Source organism: Sesamum indicum, linkage group LG8, assembly GCF_026168435.1.
Source record: "Sesamum indicum cultivar Baizhima isolate 11 linkage group LG8, ASM2616843v1, whole genome shotgun sequence".
In the NCBI taxonomy this organism is placed as follows: Eukaryota; Viridiplantae; Streptophyta; class Magnoliopsida; order Lamiales; family Pedaliaceae; genus Sesamum; species Sesamum indicum.
The window spans coordinates 1113089-1139835 of NC_142664.1; the positions used below are offsets into that span (position 1 = coordinate 1113089).

The 26747-nt window shown below is 32.3% G+C and overlaps 1 protein-coding gene and 1 pseudogene across 1 annotated transcript; one reads left to right on the forward strand and one right to left on the reverse strand.

The window, feature by feature from the left end:
- LOC148787077 (uncharacterized) lies at positions 1 to 2586 on the forward strand (annotated as a pseudogene).
- Positions 2587 to 13474: 10888 nt separating this feature from the next.
- On the reverse strand, positions 13475 to 23270 carry LOC105167361 (homeobox-leucine zipper protein ROC1-like). The gene is made up of 11 exons (XM_020696420.2): positions 23089 to 23270; positions 21718 to 21835; positions 20675 to 20863; positions 19605 to 20015; positions 18647 to 18748; positions 17724 to 17933; positions 16446 to 16617; positions 15484 to 15740; positions 14697 to 14792; positions 14091 to 14333; positions 13475 to 13594 (listed from the first exon to the last, which is right to left on the reverse strand). Exons 1-11 carry the CDS (start codon positions 23268 to 23270, stop codon positions 13475 to 13477), a joined length of 2100 nt encoding a protein of 699 aa, XP_020552079.2.
- Positions 23271 to 26747: the final 3477 nt, after the last annotated feature.

Sequence of the window (26747 nt, forward strand, 5' to 3'; positions counted from 1 at the left end):
CATAAGTACACAAAGGAGGGATTACGAGACACAAACAATACCTTATTGGTGGTTTTTGTAATACCAAATTGTGTCTGAAATGTCTCGAGCATGTGAGGGCTGAGATTAGAGAATATGTGGAAAAAAAGAAACAACTAAAAGACCAGATGGATGCAATACTACATTTTAATGATATTGCTGAAGAACAAGAGCAGTGGAACTAGGAAACTCAAATAAAAGATATTAGCCATGGCAAGCATCCGTCTGAAGGAGGCTCATCACAATCTGTTTTTGTTGCACAAAAAATGCAACAAAAAAAGCCAAGATCAATGGGTCCTATTGACCTATATTTTATGAAAGATGCTCATGAGTAGTAAAACAAAGAAAAAACAAAGATGGTGGGAAGTTGTTTGATGAGAATAGGAAGAAAATGAGGGAGTATGCCGTACAAAAGTTTTGTCGGTGGAGGTACGATACGAGGATCCCATTCAACACCGTAAGAGCAGATAGTTTTGGACCAGCAATTGAAGCTCTTGGCCAATTTGGCCCTGGTATGAAGCCCCCTGGCTATCATGAAGTTAGGGTCACTTATTTGAAGAAGGAATTGGAACACACCCGTCTCATTTTGAAAGACCATGATGAGATTCAGGCTAAATACGATTGCACGTTAATGACAGATGGTTGAACTGATACAAGACAAAGGAGGCTCATTAATTTTTTGGTGAATAGCCCAAAAGGAAGCAAATTCATAGAATCTGTGGATGGATCATCGTATACTCACACAGGCGAGAAAATGTCTGAGTTGCTAGATAAGTATGTGCAACTTGTTGGGGAGAAAAATGTGATTCAAGTGGTTACAGACAGTGCAAGCGCAAACATTTTAGCTGGTGAGAGTTCTTTTAAAAATAATTTATATACTTTATGTTCTTTTACTTATTATCTAATTTTATTATTTAATATTTTATTTTTTAATTCTTTACTTACTATTCAATAACAAGATCATTGTTAGAAGCAAAATACCCACATTTATACTGGTCGCCTTGTGCAGCTCATTGTATAGATTTGATGTTTGAAGATATCTTCAAACTTCCTAATTTGAAAAAGACATATGAGCGGGGTGTGATGATTAATGCCTACACATATAATAGGCCACCTCTCTTAGATATTATGAGAGATTTTACTAAAAGTAGAGAGATGGTTAGGCAAGCAAAAACTCGCTTTGCCACTGCATTTCTAACTTTGAAGCGATTTCAATGTTCAAAAAGGGAATTTGAGGAAGATGTTTATATCTGAACAGTGGACTAAGAGTAGGTATACGAGAGAAGCACAAGGCAAATTAGTAGCAAGTGTCATCTTGGAACCATGTCCTTTACATTATTAAAATTGTTGGTCCACTAGTCAAGGTGCTTCGATTGGTAGATGGTGAAAGAAAACCACCATTGGTTATATTTATGAAGCCACGGACCGAGCCAAGGAAGCTATTGCTGCTTCATTTTCCAACAATGAAGAGAAGTATAAAGATGTGTTTGCATTGATTGGTGCTAGATGGAATGTTCAACTTTATAGGCCTTTGCATGTAGCTGGTTACTACTTGAACCTGGAGTTCTTTTATGCACATCCTAATATAGAACAAGATACAGAGGTTATGCAAGGTTTATATACTTGCATTTGGAGACTGGTTCCAACTACTGAATTTCAAGATAAAATTATTAGTGAACTTTCAACGTACAAAAAAGCAGAAGGACTTTTTGGGATGCCTTTTGCAATAAGACATAGGACTACAAAAGCACCAGGTAATGAGAATTATATTTTATAATTTTAATAAAAGTTAATTTTTGAACTATATGCTACATACTTATATTAAGTTTTTTAATTTTTGAAATGTCTAGCTGAATGGTGGACTCATTTTGGAGGAACAACTTCGAATTTGCAAAATTTTGCAATCAAAATTTTGAGCCTAACCTGCAGTTCATCGGGTTGTGAGCGAAACTGGAGTGTTTTTGAACATGTAAGTATGCTACTTTATATTAGTATTTGATAGATATAATTTTTATTTAAGTGTTACTAAATCACAAATTTAAATTTATGCAACTTCATTCTAAGAAAAGAAATAAATTGGAGCAAAAACGCCTCAATAATCTAGTTTTCATCAAGTATGATAGAGCTTTGAGGAGGCGATATGATGCACGTGATACAATAGATCCTATTATTTTGGATGAAATTGATGAGAGTAATAAGTGGTTGTTAGGGAAATTGACTCTTGATAGTGATGAAGAGAATGCTACAGTATTTGAAGATGATGACTTGACTTGGGGTGATGTTGCACGAGTTGCCGGGGTTGATGAAGATGCTTATAGTTTGCAATCTCAATCTACAATAGAACCAAGGGGTAAATCAAAGGCGTCTTCTTCAAAAGCTAGCAAAAAAGCCTCTTCATCTAAATCTAGTGGACGCCGTCTAAATCTAATTGATGAAGAAGAAGAGGACAAAGAAGAAAACTTCGATGATTCTGAAGAAGAGGCTGAGTATATATCTACTGACGAAAATGGAGATGATGGAAATGAAAGTGAAGAACCTAAAGATTATCTAGTAGAATCAGATGATTAGATTTAGGCTTATTTGTTTTTTGATAAACTATTTAGGATTTATTTGAACCTTTATGACTTTTGCTATCCTTCAATGGTTCAACATTGGTCATTTTACTTATATGAAGTTTTGTTATGTTGAATTTATTGTTTTATATGTCTTATTTAACTAATTATATAAATATATAGATTATTTATTATTTTTGCATGAACCTTCGAAAAAGCGCGCGCTGCGCCATGCGCCATGACTCCAGGAGCCCTTGGCGCCATTGTGCGTCGTGCGTCACTAACTACTATGAGTAGAGTCATCTAAGCCATTAATTGATCAGTTAGAGTCGACTTAGGGAATAATGTGGACTTAGACATGGATAGGGATAGGGGAAATGATGTCGCAGAAAGGAATAATGAAGATAGTGAGCTTGAAGACAGTGAATTTGATTGTATTGATGGTGCGAAAAATGAGGAGGGAACTGATACAGGGGATAGGGATGATGCAGGGACTGAAACAGGGGACAAGGATGATACAGAATTTGAATCTGATGTTGATGTGCTCAACAATGTGGATGAACTTCATTCTGATTTAGAGTCTGATAGGGGAAAGGAAGAACAAACCTCCTGTTTTCAATGCTGCTAATATAATGAATCATGTCTTTGAATTAAGAATATTGTTCAGTAATAAGACATAATTTAGAGAGGCTATATAGTCACATGCTACAAAGACAAAAAGAAATATGAAGATTACCAAAAAAATGACAACACAAGAGTGTATGCAAGATGTGTAGAAGAAGGTTGTCAGTGGAGGATTAATGCAGTGAAATTGGAGAAGGAATGCGTATTTCAAATAATAGAATACATTTTAGAACACAAATGTAGTATGAATCACAAAGTAAAAAAACTACACATCAAGATGGTCTTCTAAGAAATTTGAGGATAAATTCAAAACAGATCCTAAAAGAAGTGTGAAAGGATTCAAACATGATGTATGCAAAAGATCTAGATTGACAATTTCCAAGCATCAAGCATATAGGACTAAGGAAAAGGCTTTAAAAAAATTCAAAGGTCTTATGAAAAACAACATGCACAAATGGGATCATGCTAAAGAGTTAAGAAGAAGTAGTCTAGAGTCCTCAATTCTAATGTCAATGCAAGATAGCACAGATGGTAATGCAACTCGAAAGTTTCATAAGTTTTATGTTTATTTCGGTGCATTAAAACAAGATTTTAAAGCAGGTTGTAGGATTGTTATAAGAGTGGACGAGTGTCATTTGAAGGGGCTTTTTGGGGGAGTACTATTGACAATTGTTGTGGACTCAAATAATAATTTGTTTCCTATTGCATATGCTGTTGTGAGTGGGGAAACAAGGGCTTCCTGGGGGTGGTTTTTTGAACTTATTAAATTTGATTTGGAATTGTCAGAGATGAGATTTATACATTCATCTCTGACAAATAAAAAGATTTGGTTCCAGCCTTTAAAAAGTGAAGTCCCAAATGCTGATAATTGATTTTGTGTGAGGCACTTGCATGGAAACTTCAAAACAATAGGTTTCAGAGGACATGCCTTTAGGACAACTTTGTAGAATGTAACTAAAGCAACTATAGTTCAGGAGTGGCAGTGGAGGATGCAGGAAATGGCTTCTTTGTCAAATGATGTATATGAGTGGTTTAGTGACAAACCTGCAAGTCAATGGAGCAGATCTCACTTCTCTATTTTTTCAAAGTGTGATTTGCTTTTAAATAATATATGTGAAACATTTAACTATTTCATTTTGGATGCAAGGGAAAAATCAGTGTTTATAACGTTGGGGTGGAGCAAAACATGATTAATGACAAGGATGCAAGAAGTAGGGATAAAGCAAGGTCAAAGTGGAAAGGCAAATTGCGCCCAAGAATTAAGAAGATATTATCTTCAAATTGTATCCCAATTAAATCAAATGATTTACATTTATGAGGTTGCATGCTCTAATGGAGCACGGTTTATGGTTGATTTGCAAAAGCATACCTGTTCATGTAGGAAGTGGGATCTCAGTGGAATCCCCTACAATCATGCATGTTGTGCCATTGCTTGTTAGCATCTGAACCATGAAGATTTTGTGCACCAGTATTACACGGTTGAGACCTTTCTGAAGGTTTATGATCCTGCAATAGCACCCATAAATAGACCTCAGTTATGAAAAAAAAAAACTGGGTATATTGCTCCAACCCCACCAAATTATGGACGAAATGTTGGCAAGCCTGCTAGAGCAATCTTATTAGAGTTTGATAAAGTACCCAACAAGAAAGGAAAATGAGCCAGGGATCCGAAAAACTAACAAGAATGAAGAAGGGTTATTACAACATCAAGTGCAAGTTTTGTGGTGGTGTTGGCCACAATAAACAAAGTTGTGAAATCAGAAAAGAAGTAGAGGAATTTGTAGCCTCCTTGGATTATGAACACGAAACAAATTTCTGTTCTTAATTTCAAGATTTTGTATGTTAATTCTGTACTTAATCCTGTTCTTTGCATGTTTGTAGGCTGAAATTCCCAATGATATGCAAGTTGAAGTTTCCAATGAAGTGCAAGAGGGTGTGTCCAATGAAGTGCAGTCACAAGCTCAAGTTTCAAATTTGACTGTAAGTATGCTCATTATGTATATTATATTACAATTGTTAATATTTAATTATTTGTTTATAGGCAAGAAAAAGATCGAGGGCTGCAACTGGAACCACAACTATGGCCGTGAGCAATAAATGGGCATCTCAAAAAGGAAAAGTTGGAAAAGTAAGTATTACTAACTATAAGTGAAAAATTAGTGCGTATAACTTATTTATTTATTTGTTTACATACCTTCAGGCTACAATGGCACCATCCCCACTTCCCAACAATCATGCGTTGTTAAGTTGTGTTAGTACATAGGATAGTGGATCCAACTTGCGTTTGTTGGTTGAGGATGGACTAATGTTTGTCACATTTAACAACTTAAAAACAGTGATGAAACAAGTTCTAACAAAGAAGTCAAAAACCACTACAAGCAAGGAATGAGCAATATGCTATAGAATTTGAAGGTTTTTGCAAGCAAGGAATGATGTTATGATGCAGAATTTGAAGGTTCTTGTGAAGTCTATAGTTGGTTTTTGTGAAGTCTATATATTATTCTTGATATGAGGTGCTCAATAACGAAATCTCAAGTGTATGTTTAGGTGACTATGCTATTGTTTATTTCTTTTTGAGCAGTCCCGTTGCTTTGTGTACTGAGCATGTTGCTCTAATTTATGGACGCTATTGAAAATCAAATATACTCTTTTTTGGCACCAGTAATATTTTCTGTACTTTCATTTCAAGTTCATCTTAGTTCTACACTTCCATTTTATTGTTTAACATAAGGTTCAATATATTATAAGCAAAATAGGTTAATTGAAATATTCCTATTTCCATATGTTACAAAATATTATAAAAAAAAACACAATAACAAAAGGAAGTACAAGATTTTGTTCCTTCGACATAGCTTGGCATTCTCTTCTTCCACTCTATTTATTCGACAAAGCAGCCCAGGGATAATCAAATGTGCCTTTGCACAAAGTGGATTATCCTCCTAAGTAAAGAACCCACAACCATTTCTTCTTGCACATGCATGGAATTGACGACCCGAATTTTCGTTAGTCTAAGAGGTACGTATCCTTGCAGCTTGTCCACAAAAGCAATTAATATGGCTAACTTCAGACATTTTCACCGGCTTGACAACAATAGAGAAGAAGTAGTTGAGAAACAAATTCTAGAAGAAGCAAGTATGTTTCCATGGTAAAAAAACAAGCAACTCATTATGGGAGAAGTCAATTTGGAGGTAAAATTTCCCTCCTAAACATCCCTCACGTGCAACAACAGGAAAACATGAGTTAGGTGAGTCAGCTAACTCCACTTTCACTCTTTCCGTTAAGTATTAATGAAAAAATGCAAATGAGACTAACGATGCAATAATTTTTAACATTTTGGGACCAAAAAGTAATTTTCGTAAATTATGGAATCGAAAAGGACACCGACCTTTTTTTTGGGACCAAATATGCAATTTTAGCTGTTAAGAAGTCGTTTTTAATGAATAACTACGGACCTTGCAACTAGGTGGGCTAGTTTATTCCCTTCCCATCAAATGAACATGAATAGATGTTCTTCCAATTAATGACCCATTTCTAGAATATATTGGATGATAGGGTATAGAGTAGCTTGAATGTTTGATTGTGATTGTAACGACTGAATAAGAGATAGACATTCACTTTCAAACACCACCTTCCGCTATCCTTTTTGTACGACTATCTCCATTACAGTTCTTGTAGCCAAGCCTTCTGCATGTCCCGCCTCCACAATCCCTAGAAAAAAGTAGTATTCCATGGGAAAATAACATTTCTAGTTTCATAAGTTAGACCTATGTCACTTTAAATCCCATTCGTTATGGGGTTAACACTTTTAGTCCCTTAACTTAGAAAAACCAACACTTTTGGTCCTCATGCACTTTTTCATCTATAATTTAACGATGTAGGTCACACACCTAGCACGTTGTCATTAAGTATTTGTGGTTAGATGAAAAATTGGCCCTTTTTTCAATAGTAGCATATGAGTAATATATTTGGCCTACTTGATTCACTTGTGAAAGATATGATTTTTTGTGTTGCTTTTATTTGGTTTCAACTTATAAAAATATAGAAAAGATAAGATTCAATTTTTGTGAGTAAAGAGAGCAATCGCTATGCTAAGAGTCCAAATGTTGCAGCCTCCAGCCGATATAAAGCAAGCTTCGTTGTATGGGGGTAGGACCAATCACATAGTGTTAAATATATAATACTAAATGTTAATTATAATTGATGTGAAAAAACATATGCCACAGTATTTTGATCTAACGATATGAATATATATGACTTCATAATATACATTAAATCTAAAATTGGTTTAGTAATTGCATAAATTAATAAAAGTGTAGAAAATATACATTAAATTATCTAAATACTTGAACATAATTTTTATATAGTTGAATATTTTATCGAATAAAAAATATTAATAAAAAATAAATAAAATTATTATACTATGTTATTTTGAAAATATATTTGTCCAACACAAGGATAAAGAATGCTTAGACTCATAGGATACGTATGGGCCCAAGGTCCTAGCCAAAATAAAGGTCCATCTACTGTTAGGCCCAAACTAAAGAGCCTCCCGAACTGCCTAGGTGGCATCCACATAGACTTGTCAATGAGCGGGTATTACCCTACTCGAACCCGGACCCAATAAGTACCTATAGTTACTCATACAATATCCATTGGTTTTACCCATATTATATCTAAAATAATTGGGTCCAGTTTAAGTATTACCCATTGGGTCTTACCTATATTAAAATGAATGAAATAACTATATGTTTTTCTATAATAATATCATCGTAACTTAAATACTAAATTAATTTCAGAAAAATATTTCATGAGCTTGCAATTGATAAAATAAATTAAAATTTATTCTATTTTTTAACATGTGCAAATTGAATATTATTGCAATATAAATAATGATTTGGACTTTGTTCAAATAATTGATCATTATTAATCAATTGCACAATCAACAATGAAAATCATATTTGACTTTGAAATAATTCTTTTTATCCATTTGAAATTGCATTCAATATTAATTTAATGAGTTTTTTTAAATCAAATTCAAAAAAGAATTATTAATTCCATATATTAGTGGAGCATAACTAATTTAATTTTTTTCATTTTTTTTCTTGTTATGTTCAAATGAATTTTATTATAAACTTAATTTGGAGGTGTAACTACAAAAACAAAGATGAAAAACTTGGTTTTTTATTTCCAAATATCAATTTGTAAAAAAATTTAATATACTATGTACAAAATTTATAAATTTTAGATGACAAATAAATTGAATTGATTGATATATAAAAAAATTTACAAATTTGATAAAATTTTATGTTAATAAAATTTACCCTTTCAATACCCATACCAACAGGTATTTTAGGGTCTAGCCTCTACCCATACCTAAAATATTTATTTTAATGGGCATGGGTTCAGGTCTGGTTCTAGCATAAAATGATTGGGTTCGAGTATGGATCTAATATAAAATTATTGGTTATGGGAGTGGGTATTACCACCCATTGATAGGCATACATCCACGTCGAACCATGTTACCAAAAAAGTAAAAATTAAAAAGTAGTTGTGGGGATATAGCTAGTCCCTAACCTACCAACCAAACCCCAATTCCCCACACGTCCTCCTCCCCAGCCCCAACACCGCCCCTTGCTGCTCTACCCGCTACCCTAGAACTCAACCCTTCCAACACCCAGTGCAAAACCCCATCAAGCCCCAAATCCCTGCGTGTGTAATGCAAGAGGGAGGAATGGTTTCCATAATTTTACTACATTTCAAAGGGTTTCAATGTAATCCTCTCATAAAATTTTTGAGCAGCAAAATTCTTGATATAGGGTATTTTTACGTTATACAATGTTAGGACGTAATTTTATGCTATTATTTTAAACTTATATATCTCTAAGTTTTGATTTAGTTTACCGCACAATTCATGTGTTTCACATGTCCTTTGATGATAGGAAAGATTAGGTAGAGTATAAACGAAGACGAGCGAAAACGGACCATTTGGGCACATTCGTATCAGGAGACCAAACAAGAACAGACAGATTAATTCAATATGGTGTAAGGCGTGATAACACTTTAGGACACCAATCACCAAAAACATACTAAATCGGTTATAAGAACCCTTGAAGAAATAACTTTCATTATCCTCCTATCGCTAGAAGGTAAAAGACCGAATTTGGATTTCAAAGAATAGGACACTTTTCAAATAGCTAAAACAGGTGTTTGCAAAAACTTGAATACTTTCATAAATAAAAGTTGGTAATACAATAATTTCTTCATCGAACACTTCCATATAAGCTATTTTCCATTTATAACTATTACTTCCAAACAATAAAAAACATCGAGTATTAAAATACTATAAACCACAGTTACACAAAATCAAAGCAAAAATTTAAATTTTTACCACGATTAATCAATTTTTGCTGTGGTTTTTAGCAGGCAAAATTTCACTTTTGGTCCCACTAAATAGGGTCATTCTCACTTTTGGTCCCGCAATTTAGGTGCTCAACACTTGTAGTCCCAAAACCCTAATTTTTTAACACTTTTAGTCCCGCGCCGTTAAAAATTGACGGAAACAGCACGTGACTTGTCACGTGCCGTTAGTCAACTAGTATGGTACATGTTGGTCAACGGCAAAATATCACTTTTGGTCCCACTAGATAGGGTCATTCTCACTTTTGGTCCCACGCTTTACATTTTCAACACTTGTAGTCTCAAAACCCTAATGGAGAGTGGGACTGAGACATTCCAGGACAACAACGGCAAGTTCTCGGTAGTTCCTTGCAATGAAAGTTTAATCTTCATCAAAAGCAACTCAACATCTGAAGCAGAGTGAGTGAGAGTGAGAAGAATGCAAATGCAGAGAGACAGAGAGGCCTAAGAGCCGCCATGAATGAGGCTGAGAAGGAAAAAGAAACTGAGTGTGAGAGGGTTCTTTGTTTGATCTGTGTTTATTGAGTCATCCTCTGGACCAAATCTTGCAACTTCTCAGTCAAATACCACTGGTATGGTAAAATGCAGAGAGACAGAGAGGCCTAAGAGCAGCCATGAATGAGGCTGGGAAGGAAAAAGAAACTGAGTGTGAGAGGGTTCTTAGTTTGAGCTCGAGCTCGACGAGCTCATCGAGGTTGAGCTCGAGCTCGAGCTCGATACTTCGAGCTTGAACTCGAGCTCGAGCTCGATACATTATTTTCGAGCTTGAGCTCGAGCTCGATTTTGTTCCAGAAATTGCAGAAGAATAGAGGTGGGAAGGAGAGGAATTTTATAACATTACATACAAAATTTTTCAGAAATTTTGCTAATCGATAATGGTCTTCCATACAACATTACAACTCTTTTGTAAAATCAAACAACAACATCAAGAAATAAACAAATCATTGTCCCCTGAAAACACACCCAAACCCAAGAAAAAAAAATTAAACAAGATGCTAAAAACACAACCAAAACCATCTGATATCGAAACATAAGAGTAATCATTCAAGACGGTGTATCGTTGAATCAGGCCATGTGATTTTAAATCATACCGTCTGATATGATCTAATAGACACAATCTTGTATATATTTAAATTTCGTATGAATCAGGAGCCCAAATATATACAATCTTGTATATATTTAATTTTATTGATTAAACTTTTTAGTATCATTATATATCTAATAAAAATAATATTTTGAATTGTTCAACCATCATCATCATCATTATTATTATCATTATTATTATGATTTTTAGATTAATTCATAAGAATTACTAAATTTTGAACAAGTAAACATGAGCTCGAGCTCGAAGCTCGGTGAACAAGTAAACATGAGCTCGAGCTCAAAGCCGAGCCGGCTCGACTCATCTGCCACCCCTATGACTAATGGCACGTGAATTGTCACATGCCGTTTCTGTCAGTTTTTAACGGAGTGGGTCTAAAGGTGTTAAAATATTTATATTGCTCCTTAATATAAAATACTATTTTATTGATATATATAAAATCAAAAAAAATATTTTAATTGAAATTGAAAATATAAACAGAATTATATTGTTGATGTCTTGGTCATATTAAATTATTTATTTAATTTAGACCTAACTTATTTAAATAAAGTATTGAATAAAGTATATTCTTCACATTTTTATTTGGCATTCACAATATATATGTATATATCTATACATAAATATGTATAGAAAAAGACACAAATGTTCAATCAATTTGGTCAACCCTTATAACCAATTTTTGTCACATCAAAAATACATATACATGTATTCAACATTCTCACACCTATATACCTACATTTGGAAACAACTAATCCAAATATATTATTAGTTTTCGCACAAAAACCAATAAAGCATTTCTACCTATTTCCAAATATTGGAAACTGAAAATGAAAATGAAAACACAACCAAACGAGCCCTAGGATTTTGGGACTACAAGTGTTGAACACGTAAAGCGTGGGACCAAAAGTGAGAATAACACTATCTTGTGGGACCAAAAGTGATATTTTGCCGTTGACCAACATGGACCATACCAGCTGACTAACGGCACGTGACTGTCACGTGCCGTTTCCGTCAGTTTTTAACAGTGTGGGACTAAAAGTGTTAAAAAATTAGGGTTTTGGGACTACAAGTGTTGAGCACCTAAAGCGCGGGACCAAAAGTGAGAATGACCCTATTTAATAGGACCAAAAGTGAAATTTTGCCTTTTTAGCAATACCCAAAACATTTTTTATGATTTTAGCCAAGGCTAATATTTTAGCACATTTGCAGAAAATAATGGTTAATGGCCGTTGTGAAATCATGATAATTTGTATTTGTTATAATTTTCTTTCTTCATTATAGTAATTAATCGTAGCGAACAACCATACTTTTTTATATTGAAACGCTCTTGCAAAAAACTCGGATACAAAAAGGAACAATCCTACACCCAATCAGAAATTGTCCAAAAGAAGGCATGCATTTCAAAGAAAGAAACCAATAGACGACTACCAAATATGAGAACAAAGAGCAAAGTACTAAACTGCAGTACTAAAAAATAGTTGTAATTTATTTTGTAAACCCCTAGATTTTTGATATAAAAAAGATAAGAAATTCAATTAAAAAAAAAAAAACAACTAGATTTAAAGGGAGCATTCTTGACATTCCTTTGTTGCTTAGCTGATACCATCTTTCTTCCTCTCGATCACTTCACCAATGCACTGCACCAACCATATGATGAATGGAATTGTTAACTATATATTAAAATAGAGTTTAAAACATCATAAGAAACATGACTATGTTTGGTTTCCTGTTTTGGCATTTTTCGAGACAAGATAAGACACATTCAATGTTTATTTTTGTGGCTTTTATATTTTATTTGTGTGTTTTTTTGTTTTTTAATTATATATATAATATAAAAAAGACATGATTTGACAATGAACAATGTTTTTTATCTCATACATATTTATATATAAAAATATATATAAAAGAGATATGATTTGATAATGAACAGTGATTTTTGTCTCCCAAATCCCAACATCAAACATACACCAGTTATTTTAAAGTATTCTAAATTACCTCAAAATACAAATTCAAATCTTTCTCTATCTCCAAAACATCAAAACATAAAAACAAAACACTCAAAATACAAATCCAAACACTATGATGATTTTTTGTCATACTTAATAATTATCATAATTAAAAAATAAAAAATCATAGCGATTACTAATTAATCACGGGTTATACAATAGTTACTAACCGTTGTTTTTGCATGCAAATCCAAAATTAGCCACAACTGAAAATCATAGTAAATTTTGATTAATTGTACTTAAAAATTTAAATTTTACATTAATTTTGTACAAGTGTTAGATAGTATTAATGCATTACACAGGGAATAACATACTTTTTTTTCCGCAGTGAAGGTACAACTAAATATTTTCGTTTCATAATTTTTGCCCAATGTATTTTTTATGTTATTGCTTACGAAATTTTCGAAAATAGTCTGGTAACTTGAAAATTGATTCATTTTTAGTTTTCAAGCCAACTCCTATTAGAAAATTGACAGAAAACACTATGTGCAAGTGATGTGTCCCCTTATCTTTTCAGAATGACGGGAAACAGCCCATATGACTTGCACGTGGTTTTTTTTTTTTTTTTTTTTGTGAATTTCCTAATGAAAGTTGGTGGGACGACTAAAAGTGTATAATCTTCAAAATTGCGAGACTATTTTTATGCTAAATAATAGGACTAAAAATGTATAAAATATATGTTATAGGACAAGAAATACAATTTTCACATGGAATGACATAATTGGTAGAAAAATACAACAATATTATTCATTACCTCATGAGGATTTGGGAATCAATGCATTCTTTATCTTGTCAACAGTGCAGCTAATAAGATTGTTTGCCACCGTGATTGATCCCAGCGAAACTTTTGCATTAGGACTAGGATCAACTAAAACCTGTAATAATAATTCAAAAAAATAATTAGGTATAAAATTTATTCACCGCATAAAAAAAGAAAAAAAATGCAAGCAACCCCCTTATAACATTATGAATGAGTAAATTATCTTATACGAAAAACAAATTAGCAATTTACCTCCCTGTGTTTTTAAAAATGCAACAATTTACCTCCTTGTATTTTTGAAAATGAAGCAATTTACTTCCTTAGACAGGGAGGTATACTGCTTCATTTTAAAAACACAGGGGGTGTAAATTGCTGTTATTTTTCATATAGAGTAGTATGCTCATTTGCGATATCATGGGGAGGTAAATCGCATTAAACCCCAAAAAGAAAAGGGTAATTGCATTTTTGGTTCATCAATATAGGATCAGCAGATTTTTCGTCCCATTAGTTACAGAATTTTCATCAATGACTCCACTTTTTTGTCAATTTACTAGGTAACGTATAGAACTATTAATGAGATTTTTCGTCCTCAACAACAAAAAAGAAATTACTTGAAGTGCGACAGTCAAAAGAGATCCTCCAGAATCAGCTTCTGCAGCCATTCCCCTTCCTTGGCTACCCGTCGGCCCGTCAGGGAGAATGGCAAATCCTGATGGAAGTAAGGGTATGGAACTCGGATCTCCACCACCTAAAATCGCATTCAAACACACCATGTCGATCGGAGCGTAAACAACGTAAGAAGCTGTAGGATCAGTACGACTTTCTAGCAACGTTGTCTGCCTCGAAGTGGCACTCTACATTTCATCAAAGAGAAAGTTTCATGTAAGTCTACATAGTGCAATATCCAACATCGATTCAAAGAAAAGAGAAAAATGCAAGCAACCCCTTATGATATCGCAAATGAACGAATTACCCTCTTATGAAAAAAAAAAACAAATAGCGATTTACCTCTCTATCTTTTTTAAAATACAATAATTTATCCCCTATAATTTTTAAAATGAAGTAATTTACCTCCTTACAGAGAGATAAATTGCTTCACTTTAAAAAGTATAGGGAGGTAAATTGATATATTTTTTTCATAAAAAATAATGTGTTCATTTTTAATATCACAAGGAAAAAATTGCTATTTACTCCCAAAGAGAATGTATCTAATTTACCTTTGCTTGATATATTGCAACACTGTTGCCTATTTCCTTGCCACTCACAATTTGCATCATCTCTTCAACATCGCCTCCATTTGACAGCATATCCCACTGGTACGTACGTAGTTGTAATAACGTAGACTCGGTGTAATTATGATAAAAAATGTGCAGCAATCTATTGACACGCACATGAAGGTTAATTACACTTTTAGTCCTTATATATAGACACTAATTTGATTTTTTGGGTCTCTCAAGTTCCACATCCTCGATTTGGGCCCTAATTTTTCATGTTTTTGCAAAATTGGTCAGGCCGTTAACGGCACCTTCACGTGAAACGCAAGTGAGGCTAGTTTGGGGAGAAAAAATTGGTCTTTTTTATTGTCTATATGACAAGCGGTAAATTATATAAAAGAGGAAAACGCCATATTTCATCCTTGTTTTTTCTTTTTTTTTCAATTTTCCCCTAATTTTTGTGCGTTTTGTATGAACAAAAAAAATCTGGGAAAAATCATAAAAAAAACTTAAAAAAATGAGAAAATTACCATTTTCTCATCTATGGAACCAACTACCGATCATATAGATGCTAAAAAAAGGCCAATTTTACTTCCCAAATTAGCCACACATACGTTTCACATGAGGCCACCGTACGTTAACCCAAACTGCCAGACTAGTTTTGCAAAAACACGAAAAGTTTTGCGAGAATATAATATTTGAGACATTAAAATAGAATTATAGTTCCTATAGGCATGCAAAACATGTAATTAGCCCCACACATGGAATGAAGGTTGAAGGGTGTTATTACCTTGTTTCGAGTGTGGGGATCACGCAGAAAATCAAAGACCTTTTTGGGTGGAATGGGAAGCCAAAAGGAAGTAGCAATAGTCAAATGAAGGCCGACAGGCATGCTCAAGTCGTCCATGTTGTTCCTTGTCATGACCCTTACGTTTTCACTTCCATTCCCAGACAGTGTTGTCCATGAATTCCCAGTTGATGCATTTACTCCGGAGCAAAACCTTGTAACCATTCTTTCCCCTAGCTTCAGTATGCTTTTCCAACCCTCTGATTTCCGAGCACATAATAATTAAAAATAAATAAAGGAACGTTACTTTCAACTCTTTTTTGGACATCTAATTTGGAAAAAATGGAAGCAATCCCACTGCGATATTGTAAATGAATAAATTATTCCCCTGTGAAATCTTTTTTTAGCAATTTAACCTCTGTATTTTTTAAAATACAATATTTTACCCTCCCGTGTTTTTATAAAAAAAAAAAAAGCAATTACCTCCTTAGACAGGAAGGTAAAATTGTTTTATTTTAAAAATCACAGGGGGATAAATTGCTATATTTTTTTTAATAAAAGAATAATTTACTCATTTACAATATCATATAGGTAAATTGCAGTAAACCCCATCTAATTTAGTAACTATTGATTAGGATGTATTTGCAGGAATTATTTCAGAATTTAATATAATCCCCTTTGATATTATAAACAAGCAAATTACCACCTATGACAAAAAATGCCAATGTACCTCTATGTTTTTTTGAAATAGAGCAACTTACCCTCCTGTATAAAAATGTAAATTGCTTTATTTTAAAAAATATATAGAGGTATTTTACTGTTTATTTTTTATCTTAATTTTGCATTTTTCCCGATCATTTTTATCTTAATTTTTTTATTTAATTAAATAAATATAATAAAAATTTGAATTATTCGAATGCGCTTCAATTACTAATAAAAAGACGTAAGACGAGTAGTGTCATCACCTAAGCAGGTGACATCAGCTTTGGGTGCAGCAGCTCTCTGAAGGCGTTGAGAATGGGCATCAAGAATTGCAACCCAGCGTTTTGCCCCGAATGCAAGACCCGCAGTAATGAGAGGTTTGTATATGTTATGAACTCCTCCATCTTCCACTTCGACATGCTCCATCCATGTAACCTATATATATGCATATCAAATATTCAACATAATCTATATATAATAAAGTAGAAATATAGAGATTATATAAGTAAGCGTTATGTATCCGATCCACATGTTCGAATATCGTCTTTAAATTTTATTTTGCCACGTAGTTAAATATTTTTTTATTTCTATCGGAAAAATATACGAGAGGGTTTTTTTTTTAAATTTTATTTTGATGTCAAATAATACTTTAAAGAATGACTTTCTGTTTTCTTTTTAAATTTAGATAAGTCTAATATTGTTTATTTTTATTCATAAGATCCACTCGTATTTTTCGATCAATTTAATTAGTAAATGATTTAAAATTATTTTTATTATTTATTCGTTACTTAATTTTAAATTTGTAGACTATTTATCATGTTTGTTTATTTTTATATTTTAAAATCTAAAAAATTATAATTTATTAATTTATTTTTTCTAAAAATAAAACTTTTCGGGCCGGGTACTTAGTAAGATGGTTTTGACACTAAAAGTTTCGAGATTTTCTGAAGATTAAAAGTCAAAATAAATACTTTAAATTCGAAGGATTCCAAATGTAGTTTTTGAATTATGTTTTGTTAAGTATTGTTACGTTTTAAATTCCTTTGGTATGGATCTGTTTGAAATACTTTTTCCAACTTTAAATTCATCAATCCAAATATAATTTTAGTGAAAAAAACATAATTCTATATCAAGAAATTACTGGTTATGTTTAGGGGTTAAATGAAATTACGGATAATTTTGTGTCCAAAAAAGTTTATTAATGCCACGTTATTTTGCTTGGAAAGTTTTTGTTGGACACCTCTGAACTTTAGGGGGTTAAATGCAATTTACTCCCTAAAATATGTGAAATGAGTAAAAACTCCCATGTAAAAAAAATTAGCAAATTATCTCTCTGTATTTTGGAAAACGAACAAGTCACCCTCTATCAATGGTTTAAATAGAAGGCAATTTGCTTTATTTTTCAATATGTAGAGGATAATTTATTACTTTTTTTTACAATTATTTCTTTTTTCATTTATATCATACGAAATAAATTGTATTTTTTTCAACTTTATGGACCTGATCCATTTTCTGGCTCTTGACCAATAGGTGCGATGTACCTTTGAATATCCATTGGGCATGTCTTGAATCACGCAGCCAGAGGGCCTTCTTCGGCATGCAACCAGCTGCGGAGTAGCAGAATGCAATCCGTCCAAGGAAACATCAACCACCGTCCATGTGTCATCGGTGAGGTGCTGTTTACAGAACCTCAGAAAATAGCTCTCACGGGTTGGAACAAGCGGTGAAGGAACATGAAACTCAGCATTCATCTACATACGAAACAAAATTAATTATGGGACACTATTGTAGGAAGATGCCAAATTTTCATTACATGCCCTTCTTCTTTTTGTGTTTAATTTAAAAGGTAAAAAACATTTTTTCCTTTAAACTATGATATGTTATCGTATCAAATTTATTTTTTATTTTTATATTTTGTCATACAAACTACACGATTAATGGCATCTTATCATATTCTCAGACCAATTTTCGACTGAAAATTCTATTAAAAGTGGTCACATGCACAACATATGGTATTTTTAAAGGCAAAATCATTTTTTGGCTTTCATGCTCAGAACACACTTGGAGCGCACGTGTGAAAATGACGATTTTCTGTCCTAAAAAATATCCTGTGTTGTGCATGTGATCATTTTTTCAACGGAAAATTCCATCGAAAAGTGGTCACATGCACAACATATGGTATTCTTTTAGGGCAAAATTGTAATTTTTCTTGTTTTCTCGCTCAAAACACACCCGAGGAGCATGTGTGAAAATGACAATTTCGCCCAAAAAAAAACCATGTATTGTAGGTATAACCACTTTTCAATAGAATTTTTATCAAAAAGTGAACTCAGATGGTAAAATGATAAAATCATATAATTTGTATGGCAATTTAAAAAAAAAAAGAAAATAGACAACAAAAGTACAAAATTGATCATAGTTCACAATACAAAATGTGTTTTACCCTAAGTTTAAGTAACCATACCACTTGCAGAGCTTCATTGTAGTTTTCACCCACTCCACTTGAAATGAGTTGCATGTGCTTTGCTCGTGAAACCACTCCTGAAAACACGTTCGACCATTTCTCCTGCCAATGAACAATAACATTTATATCTTCTGTCTAATTAAACCACATACTTTTTATTATTAATTATTTTTTTCTAATCATGATTCTTGTAGTTAGAATCCAAACATATAAATAAGTTTTAAGAGAAAATAACATTTTTTGTCCTGTAAATTTTGTCTAAGTTGATTATTTATGAAATTTTCGATAATAATTTCATAACTCGCAAAAAATGACTCATTTTCAATCTTCCGTAAGAAAATTGATGCAATAAAATAATCACATGCAAAATAACATGATCGTCATCTTTTCAGAATGAAGGGGAACGGCCATGTTACTTGCATGCATTTTTTTTTTTTTTTCTTTCAATCAATTTTCTAATAGAAGTTGGTAGGGACGAAAGCGAGAAAGTCTAAAGTTATGGGATTATTTTTGAAAATCTCGTGAGCTATGAAACTGAAAGTATACAAGGCCTAAGTTATAGGACCAAAAATACAATTTTTCCTACATTTTTAATATCGCTAGCGGAAAATTTTCAGTTCTAATGGAATCAAAATGGGAAAAAATGCATGGAACCTCCTTGTGATATTGCAAATGAGCAAATTACCCCCTTATGAAAAAATAAATAACGATTTAACTCCCTGTATTTTTAAAATACAACAATTTACTCAGTATTATTTTTAAAATGAAGCAATTTACCTCCCTATGTAGAGAGAGATAAATTATTATTTTTTTTTTTATAAAGGAGTAATGTGCTCATTTTCAATATTATAGGGGGATAAATTACTATTGATCCTATACGAAATTGTTATGCTGCGAAAATAAACCTCAAGAAAAGTAACTAATTGAACGGGTGGCAATGAATGCAACAAAGACATACCACATCCATGAGGATCTCAATAACCTTTGGAGCACTCATGGCAACAACAACACTTTCACGCGATGCTTCGCATTTGAATCCATCGAGTTTTAGATCGAACACTCTTGAAAATGACCTCAAGTACTCCTCCTCATTCAACAGAGTGGCGTTGCGATCCATGCTCGGCACCCACAACGGGTCCCCCACTTGTGCTATTCGTATTACCTCTTCCGTTGCTGCAACAGCTACTTCGATCGCCATCAACCTATAACGGTCGACGTCCTGTCCTGCATTGTCCATTGCCGGCCTCCCCAAATCCGTAGCTCGACACGTTCTCTTGAAACTTGCAAGAGTGGAAGCAGAGGGAGCCTCGGTAGGGTTTGCAAATGGCCTGCCCACGTAATTCGTAGCTACGGCAGAAATGTGATCAATCTGGATACAAGTAAAAAGAGATGGAATGAAAAGAACAAGAAGTATGGATCAGCAATCAATGGAGACTTCTTATATATTTCATCATACATGCATAGAATTCGTCCAGTATTTTAGAGTCAATACAATTTTCGTTTAATTGGTTACAAGATTCTTTTAATGATCTCAAAGTTACAAAAATAACCAATTTAAAGCCTCTCATCATATTCCGTTAGTATTTTGACGAAAATAGCAAGTGCCTATTGTCCAGAATACTAACGGAATCTATGAAATGACTAAAAGCGTACTGACTCTAAAATATGGGACGAAAAATATTATTTAATGCAAGCAACCCCCTTATGATACTGCAAATGAGTAAACTACTCCCTTATCAAAAAAACAGTTAACCTCCCTATGTTTTAAAAATACAATAATTTACCTTCTTAGACAGGGATAAATTGCTATTCTTTTTTCATATGAGGTAATTTGCTCATTCGCAATAACACGAGGAGGTAAATTGCATTAATCCTGTAGAACTATAGGTACACCTCCTGAGGTGGTGTCAGTATAATACACTTCAGGGGGTAACATGAGATATTTGTGTAATTAGACCCAATCTACGGAAGTTTCAATATAATTATCCAAAAATTAAACTAAATATTAATTGTTTAAATAAATGTCACCTCTTCTCTTAGTCGAGCATTCTCCATTCTCAATTGGTGTTGATGAAAGGATGCTTCTGCCATAGGAGTAGGGCCACCACAAGTAGGGCAAGAGGCGTTGCTCAGAGCTTCCCTGTACCTCATGTTTTCAGCACGAAGTTTTTCGTTCTCACTACGGAGCTGTGTGTTTTCCTGGTGCTCATGTTGTGTCTGCAAATGTAAATTTCACTCGACTAAAATAGAATAATTGTGTATACAGAAGTATGAATACTACGTATGTACGTATGTACCATATATAAACATGTATTTTCTTAATTTTCGGCAAAAAATTCTAGGGTAAATTATTCTGGCAACTCTTGAATTTAGGTTTAGATACACAAATATTCCATATTTTTTATAAAATTACGAATACACCCCCCTAAGGAGTGTTTGTGTAATGCATCTCCGGGGGTATAATTATAATTAGGGTAAATTACAATGACTTTTCCTGAGATTTGGTGTAATTACGAATACTCCCTCGTTGTTTGAAAAATTACTAATATCCCCCTAATTTTTAAGTCATCTAACAATTAATCCAATTCGTTAGGTTTCATCTATTTTTTGTGATGAACTGACCAAAATGCACTTGAAATTAAGAACTATAAGTTTTAAAATTTTTAAATTTCTTTTATTGACTAAGTAGATAATTTTTCTTTTTATAATTTTTAATTTTTTTCCCATCCACTGCACCTTATATTTTTTACAAATTTTTATTTTTTTCTAGAAATACAATAAGGAAAAAGTTGATAATTTATACCTCCGTTTAAGGATTACATAATTGCATCAAACATCAGGAGGTATTTGTAATTTTTCAAACAAATGAAGGGGTATTCATAATCAAGCCAAACCTCAAGAAAGGTGGTTGTAATTTACTCTTATATTACCACTTCAACTTTAAGGGGTGTACTCTTAATTTTACAAAGAACACGGAATGTTTGTGTATTAAACCTAACATTAAGGGGTGTTAATATAATTTACCTAAAACTCTAACATAATCATAAAAGAATTGCAAAATGAGACAGTACCTTCATTTGGGTGCGCTTGTTTTGGAACCAAAACTTGACTTGCAATGGTTGCATGCCTAGTTCAGAACTGAGTTCTTTTCTTTGCCTGTCATCTGGATGGGGACACTCCTTAAAGAACCTGCATTAATGCATGTCAAATTTAGGAAGATTGGCACTACAAATAATGAAGTCACATTGGTTATAATTAGTTTTAAGGGTGATTAGCAATTTATCCCCTGTGATATTAAAAATGAGTATATTATCCCCCTATGTAAAAAAAATATAACAATTTATCCCCCTATACTTTTTAAAATGAAGCAATTTACCTCTTTATACAGGGAGGTGAATTGCTTCATTTTAAAATTATAGGGGGGGAGGTAAATTATTGTATTTTAAAAAATATATGGAGGTAAATTGCTATTTACTTTTTTTATAAGGGGGTAATTTGCTTATTTACGATATCACAAGGGGGTTACTTGCAATTTTCCCTTAGTTTTAACATAATCATGCAAGGATGGAGTAAAGAATACTTATTTTAAAACCTTAAAAAAAAAATACTTTTTTTAAAAGGTTAGTAACACTCAGATGACTCCCTCGGCACTGCAAGAAATTGAGTCAATAGCTATGAAAAAAGTATTGTTAAAATTAATATTGAGCTAATTAGCAAGTAATGTTTTCGTTGTTAATTAATCTATACTGTTTAATATATATATATATAATAATAATTTGTTGCTAAATTAGTTAGCAAATTTATTTTTGTTGCTAAAAATTTATTGCTAAGTATATTTCTTATATTAAATTATATAGATTAGCAACGAGATTTTTGTACTTGCTAATTCATTCGTGCTAATTTGTTTTTTCGTTGCTGTTGACCAATTTTCTTGTAATGAGCTTTAAAAATATAGAACTATATTGTTCTCTAAAAAGCTTTTACAAATTACACTTGCACCCATCCGAGAATTCCCCGTTTATAATTGTACATTTTTCATTAGTATTTAATTTGATGGAAAATGCTAAAGTTAGCAACTTAAAAATTTACATACATATATAAAGTCAAAAGGATGTAACTATAATAAAATACATATGTTTTTGGAATTATAAACATTGTAAGCCATTAATAAAAGAAAAACTTAGTCATATTTTCAATAATTTATACAGAATGTTGAATGAAATATAAACTTCGAAGGTATATAACTTTTTTTGCTCACGTTAATATTTTCTGTTCAAATCCTAATAGAAAGGTCCAGTTGTAAACGGAAAATTTTTGAAAGAGATGCAAGTGTATTTTTAAAAGTAATCTTTTTGAAAAATATAATTTCACATTTTAAAAGGGAATGTAAATATAATCGACCCTATCTGTAATTTGGCTCATATAGTTAATTTAGAACTTACGCTTCCATTTCTTGAATTTGACGCGGAGTGTGTCGATGGTAGCGTTTTCTCTTTGGACGTTGATCCTCAATTGAATTACTATTGGAGCTATCGCTGTTAATTTCTTCACCTCTCGTCCTCCGGACATCATCTTCTTCAGACATGTTTGAGTTCATCATATCGAAGCTTTGTCTTTCAACCATCGTTTTCCTGTAACACATTGAGTCATGTATATGTCTCAATCTGTATGAATTTGACTGTACGATTAAATCATTGATAGAAACAATTTATGTGAGCATATATAGATATGTACTTGTGGGGAGAAATGCATTTTTTGTCCTATAAGTTTTTAGGATGGCACTTTCCATCTAGTCAGATTTTAATTTTATAATTGAGTACAATAATATTAAAAAAGGGTTAATTACATTTTGTTATCCAAGTAATGATATTTTTGTATGTTAATTTATCAATTCAATTTTACGAAATTTTGCACTTTGTTATTTATAACTACTTTTAACCAGATTTTTTATTGAAAAACATAACATACAGTGTACATGTGATATTTAAATATTATGTGATTTGATATTTTTTACATATACACAGCATGTGATATTCTTTTGGTAGAAAAATCAACAAAAAAAAGAGTAAATGACATTCTGCCATTCAAACTATGCCGTTTTAACTTTGGCATTTAAATCTTTTTTGTGTCAACTTACCATCTCAACTTTGTAAAATTTGTACTTTGCCAATATATGACCTTTTCTTTGCCGACTTTTTTGTCGAAAAAACATCACATGCTGTCCATATGTGAAAAATATCATATCACATAACCCTTATATATCACATGTGCATTGTATGTGATATTTTTTGTCAAAAAAACTAGTGAAAAAACAATTATAAGTCATAAAATACAATATTTCATAAAGTTGAATAGTAAGTTGACACAAAAATAAGTTTAGATGCCAAAATACAAGAACGGTCATAGTTCGGATGACAAAATATAATTAACCCACAAAAAAATAGTCCCATATGACAATTAAAGTGAAAATTTTGCAAAGTTCAGATGGTAAGTTTACAGAAAAAAAGTTTTGAAAGTAAAATATAAAAACAGACATAGTTCGAATGACAAATATAACTTACCCTTTAAAAAGAGTCGCACATTTGGTCCAATCTTTTCCTTTTTTTTCAGCAAAATTGGCATTTTATGATAAAAATTGGACTAAATGTACTATTTTTTTTTTATAAATATTATTCTTTGCAAAATTGAAATAGGGAGTGGACTAAAAGTGTCACTCCACTACAATTATTGACCCAAAAATGCATATTTCCCTCTACTTGTATAACCTACTTGAGAGTGCGTGCAATGGTATGATAAATAGAACTAAGTAGCTAGAATGCATTTCCATGTGTAAAAGTGAGTAGCTAGAATGCATCTCCATGTACAAAAATGTGCTTTCTGGGGTTCTTTCCCTATAAATGGGAAGACATGTTTCTATTATTTTGTGTAAGTATATTTATGTATGTGTATGCATATTAAGGAAAATTGTATTTTATCCTCCAGTACCGACATACTTATCGTTCCGTTAGTTACAGGGTTCTCATTAACGATCCCATAAACTACTAAAAATATCATTTTTTACAAATTTTGTTAATATTTTGACAGAAAAAGAGCACGTGTTCATTTTTCATGATACTGAAAAATTAACGACCACGTACTTAGCACGTGACATTTTATGTCGAAATCCTAACAAAATATGACGAAATGACTAAAAGTGAGAGTCTTTATAACTTATAAGATCATTAATGAGAATTCCGTAACTAATAGAACGGAAAATTATACTGACTTTAAAATACTAGATGAAAAAAATATTACTTACCCTGATATTAGTTCGATGTTATGTTTGCAACAAGTGCATAATCATGAATGTAAGAATAAAAGAGAATCAAAGGACTTAAAAAAAAAAGAAAAAAACACAAACATAACCCAAAGAAAAGAAAGTTTTTGAGTACCCTAAAAATGCCTTGAAGTATATGTATGATGACAGGACTTCCCTGAATCCAAAGGAGCAAGAAAATATACTTGTTATTCCATAAATTCTGTGGGCTTTTATAAAATGATATGTTTAGAAGCTGCCAAGTCTTGAAGATAGAGAGATGAGGATGACAAGAGAAAGTAAGAGAGGGGGAAATTTGGAGGAGAAAAAGGGATAAGAAGGTGGAAAATAGTCCAGTAATAGAGAAGAGGATGAAGAGAAATGAAGTGGAAAAAAGCCAGACAGGGAGGACTCATTATGAGTTATATAAAGATAGTTCAATTACATTAATTGTAGTTGTGGCACTTTTGTAATGGGAAATTAGAGGGAATAGTTGTGGGGCTGGATAGGGAATATGAATAGGTTTCTGCTTAGTCTCAATAAATGACACGACAAGTATATTATTAAATATTTTAGTTGATTATTTGCTTGGAATTGCGTATCAATCACAAGACATTGCTAGACGTTTTTATTTAAGACTCAATTATAGAGGTATTTGCAATAGCTTCTGTTTATGTGGTAGGAATAAGTTGTGGAGGAAGTTAGGACTGTTCAACGAAATCGTTGGGCCACCCCAACCGATCGGCCCGACCCAATCGCACAACAATTAACCGGTTAAGGGTGGGTTGGGTTGGTCTTGGGAGCTATAAAAAAATCTATAATTTAGCAATCGGGTTTGGATTTATACTTATATGGACCATAAAGACCGCGCTCGACCTCGATAATAATAATAATATAAAAATTAGAATTCTTTATATAATATATAAATTAATATTGAAGATAGTAATAACAATTATGATACTTATAATTTCTTGTGTAGTATATATTTATACATTAATTATACATAAATAAAAGAAATAAAACACCCAGCTAATTATTTTTGGTTATTAATAATCTTTTATATTTTTTTTGGGTAAATGTTATATTTGGTCTCTTAAGATTTTGTTTAAAATCACTTTAATCCCTCAAGTTCATTTCTGGGCTTTAGCATCTCTAAACTTTAATTTTTGTCTCAATTTGGTCCATGTCAAACTATCTTATTTCTTTCATTAAAAATAGAAAATCCTTCTTTTACTATTAAACTTAATAAAACATTTTATTCACTTACTATGCAATAAATTAATATAACATATATATTTTTTATATAATAATATATTACACATATATATTGTATAATAACAATATTATATTATATAAATAGATAGTTTTTTAATAACTAAAAAAACTTTAAAAAAATAAAATAAGATAAAGAGAAATTCCAACATGAAGAATACATTAAGGATTCATGCAAGGAGCATGATTTGTTCCATGTTTTGTTAATAAAAATAAACTAAAGAGAGTTTGCTGAATTAAAGTGAAATGATTCAAGTAGTCTCTCTAGATCTTTAATTATTTTTAGCCTTTAGAGTGCAATATTGATTCCTTGCAAAATTTGATGTAAGTTTTTCTTAATTAGTTAATTTTGTGCGATGTTTATTTCTTTGCAAAAATTGATGTGGGCTTTGCTTAATTAGTTAATTTTGTGTAATGTTTATTTCCTTAAACTGAACTCCAATTAAATTATGTAGATGAAACAAGAGGGAAGTTGATCCTATTCGAAATATGCGGCCTCGATTGGTAGGTCGGATGCGGCCACGTACTCTCCCA

What these genes read in the sequence shown, in the direction of transcription:
- LOC105167361 (XM_020696420.2), bottom strand. Translation starts at nt 23,270, where the DNA reads ATGGTTGAAAGACAAAGCTTCGATATGATGAACTCAAACATGTCTGAA. An exon ending in ACAAGCGCACCCAAATGAAG is followed by an intron (nt 20,864 to 21,717) that starts GTACTGTCTCAT and finishes TTACATTTGCAG; the next exon opens with ACACAACATGAGCACCAGGA. An exon ending in TTTTGACTGTCGCACTTCAA is followed by an intron (nt 13,595 to 14,090) that starts GTAATTTCTTTT and finishes TTATTATTACAG; the next exon opens with GTTTTAGTTGATCCTAGTCC.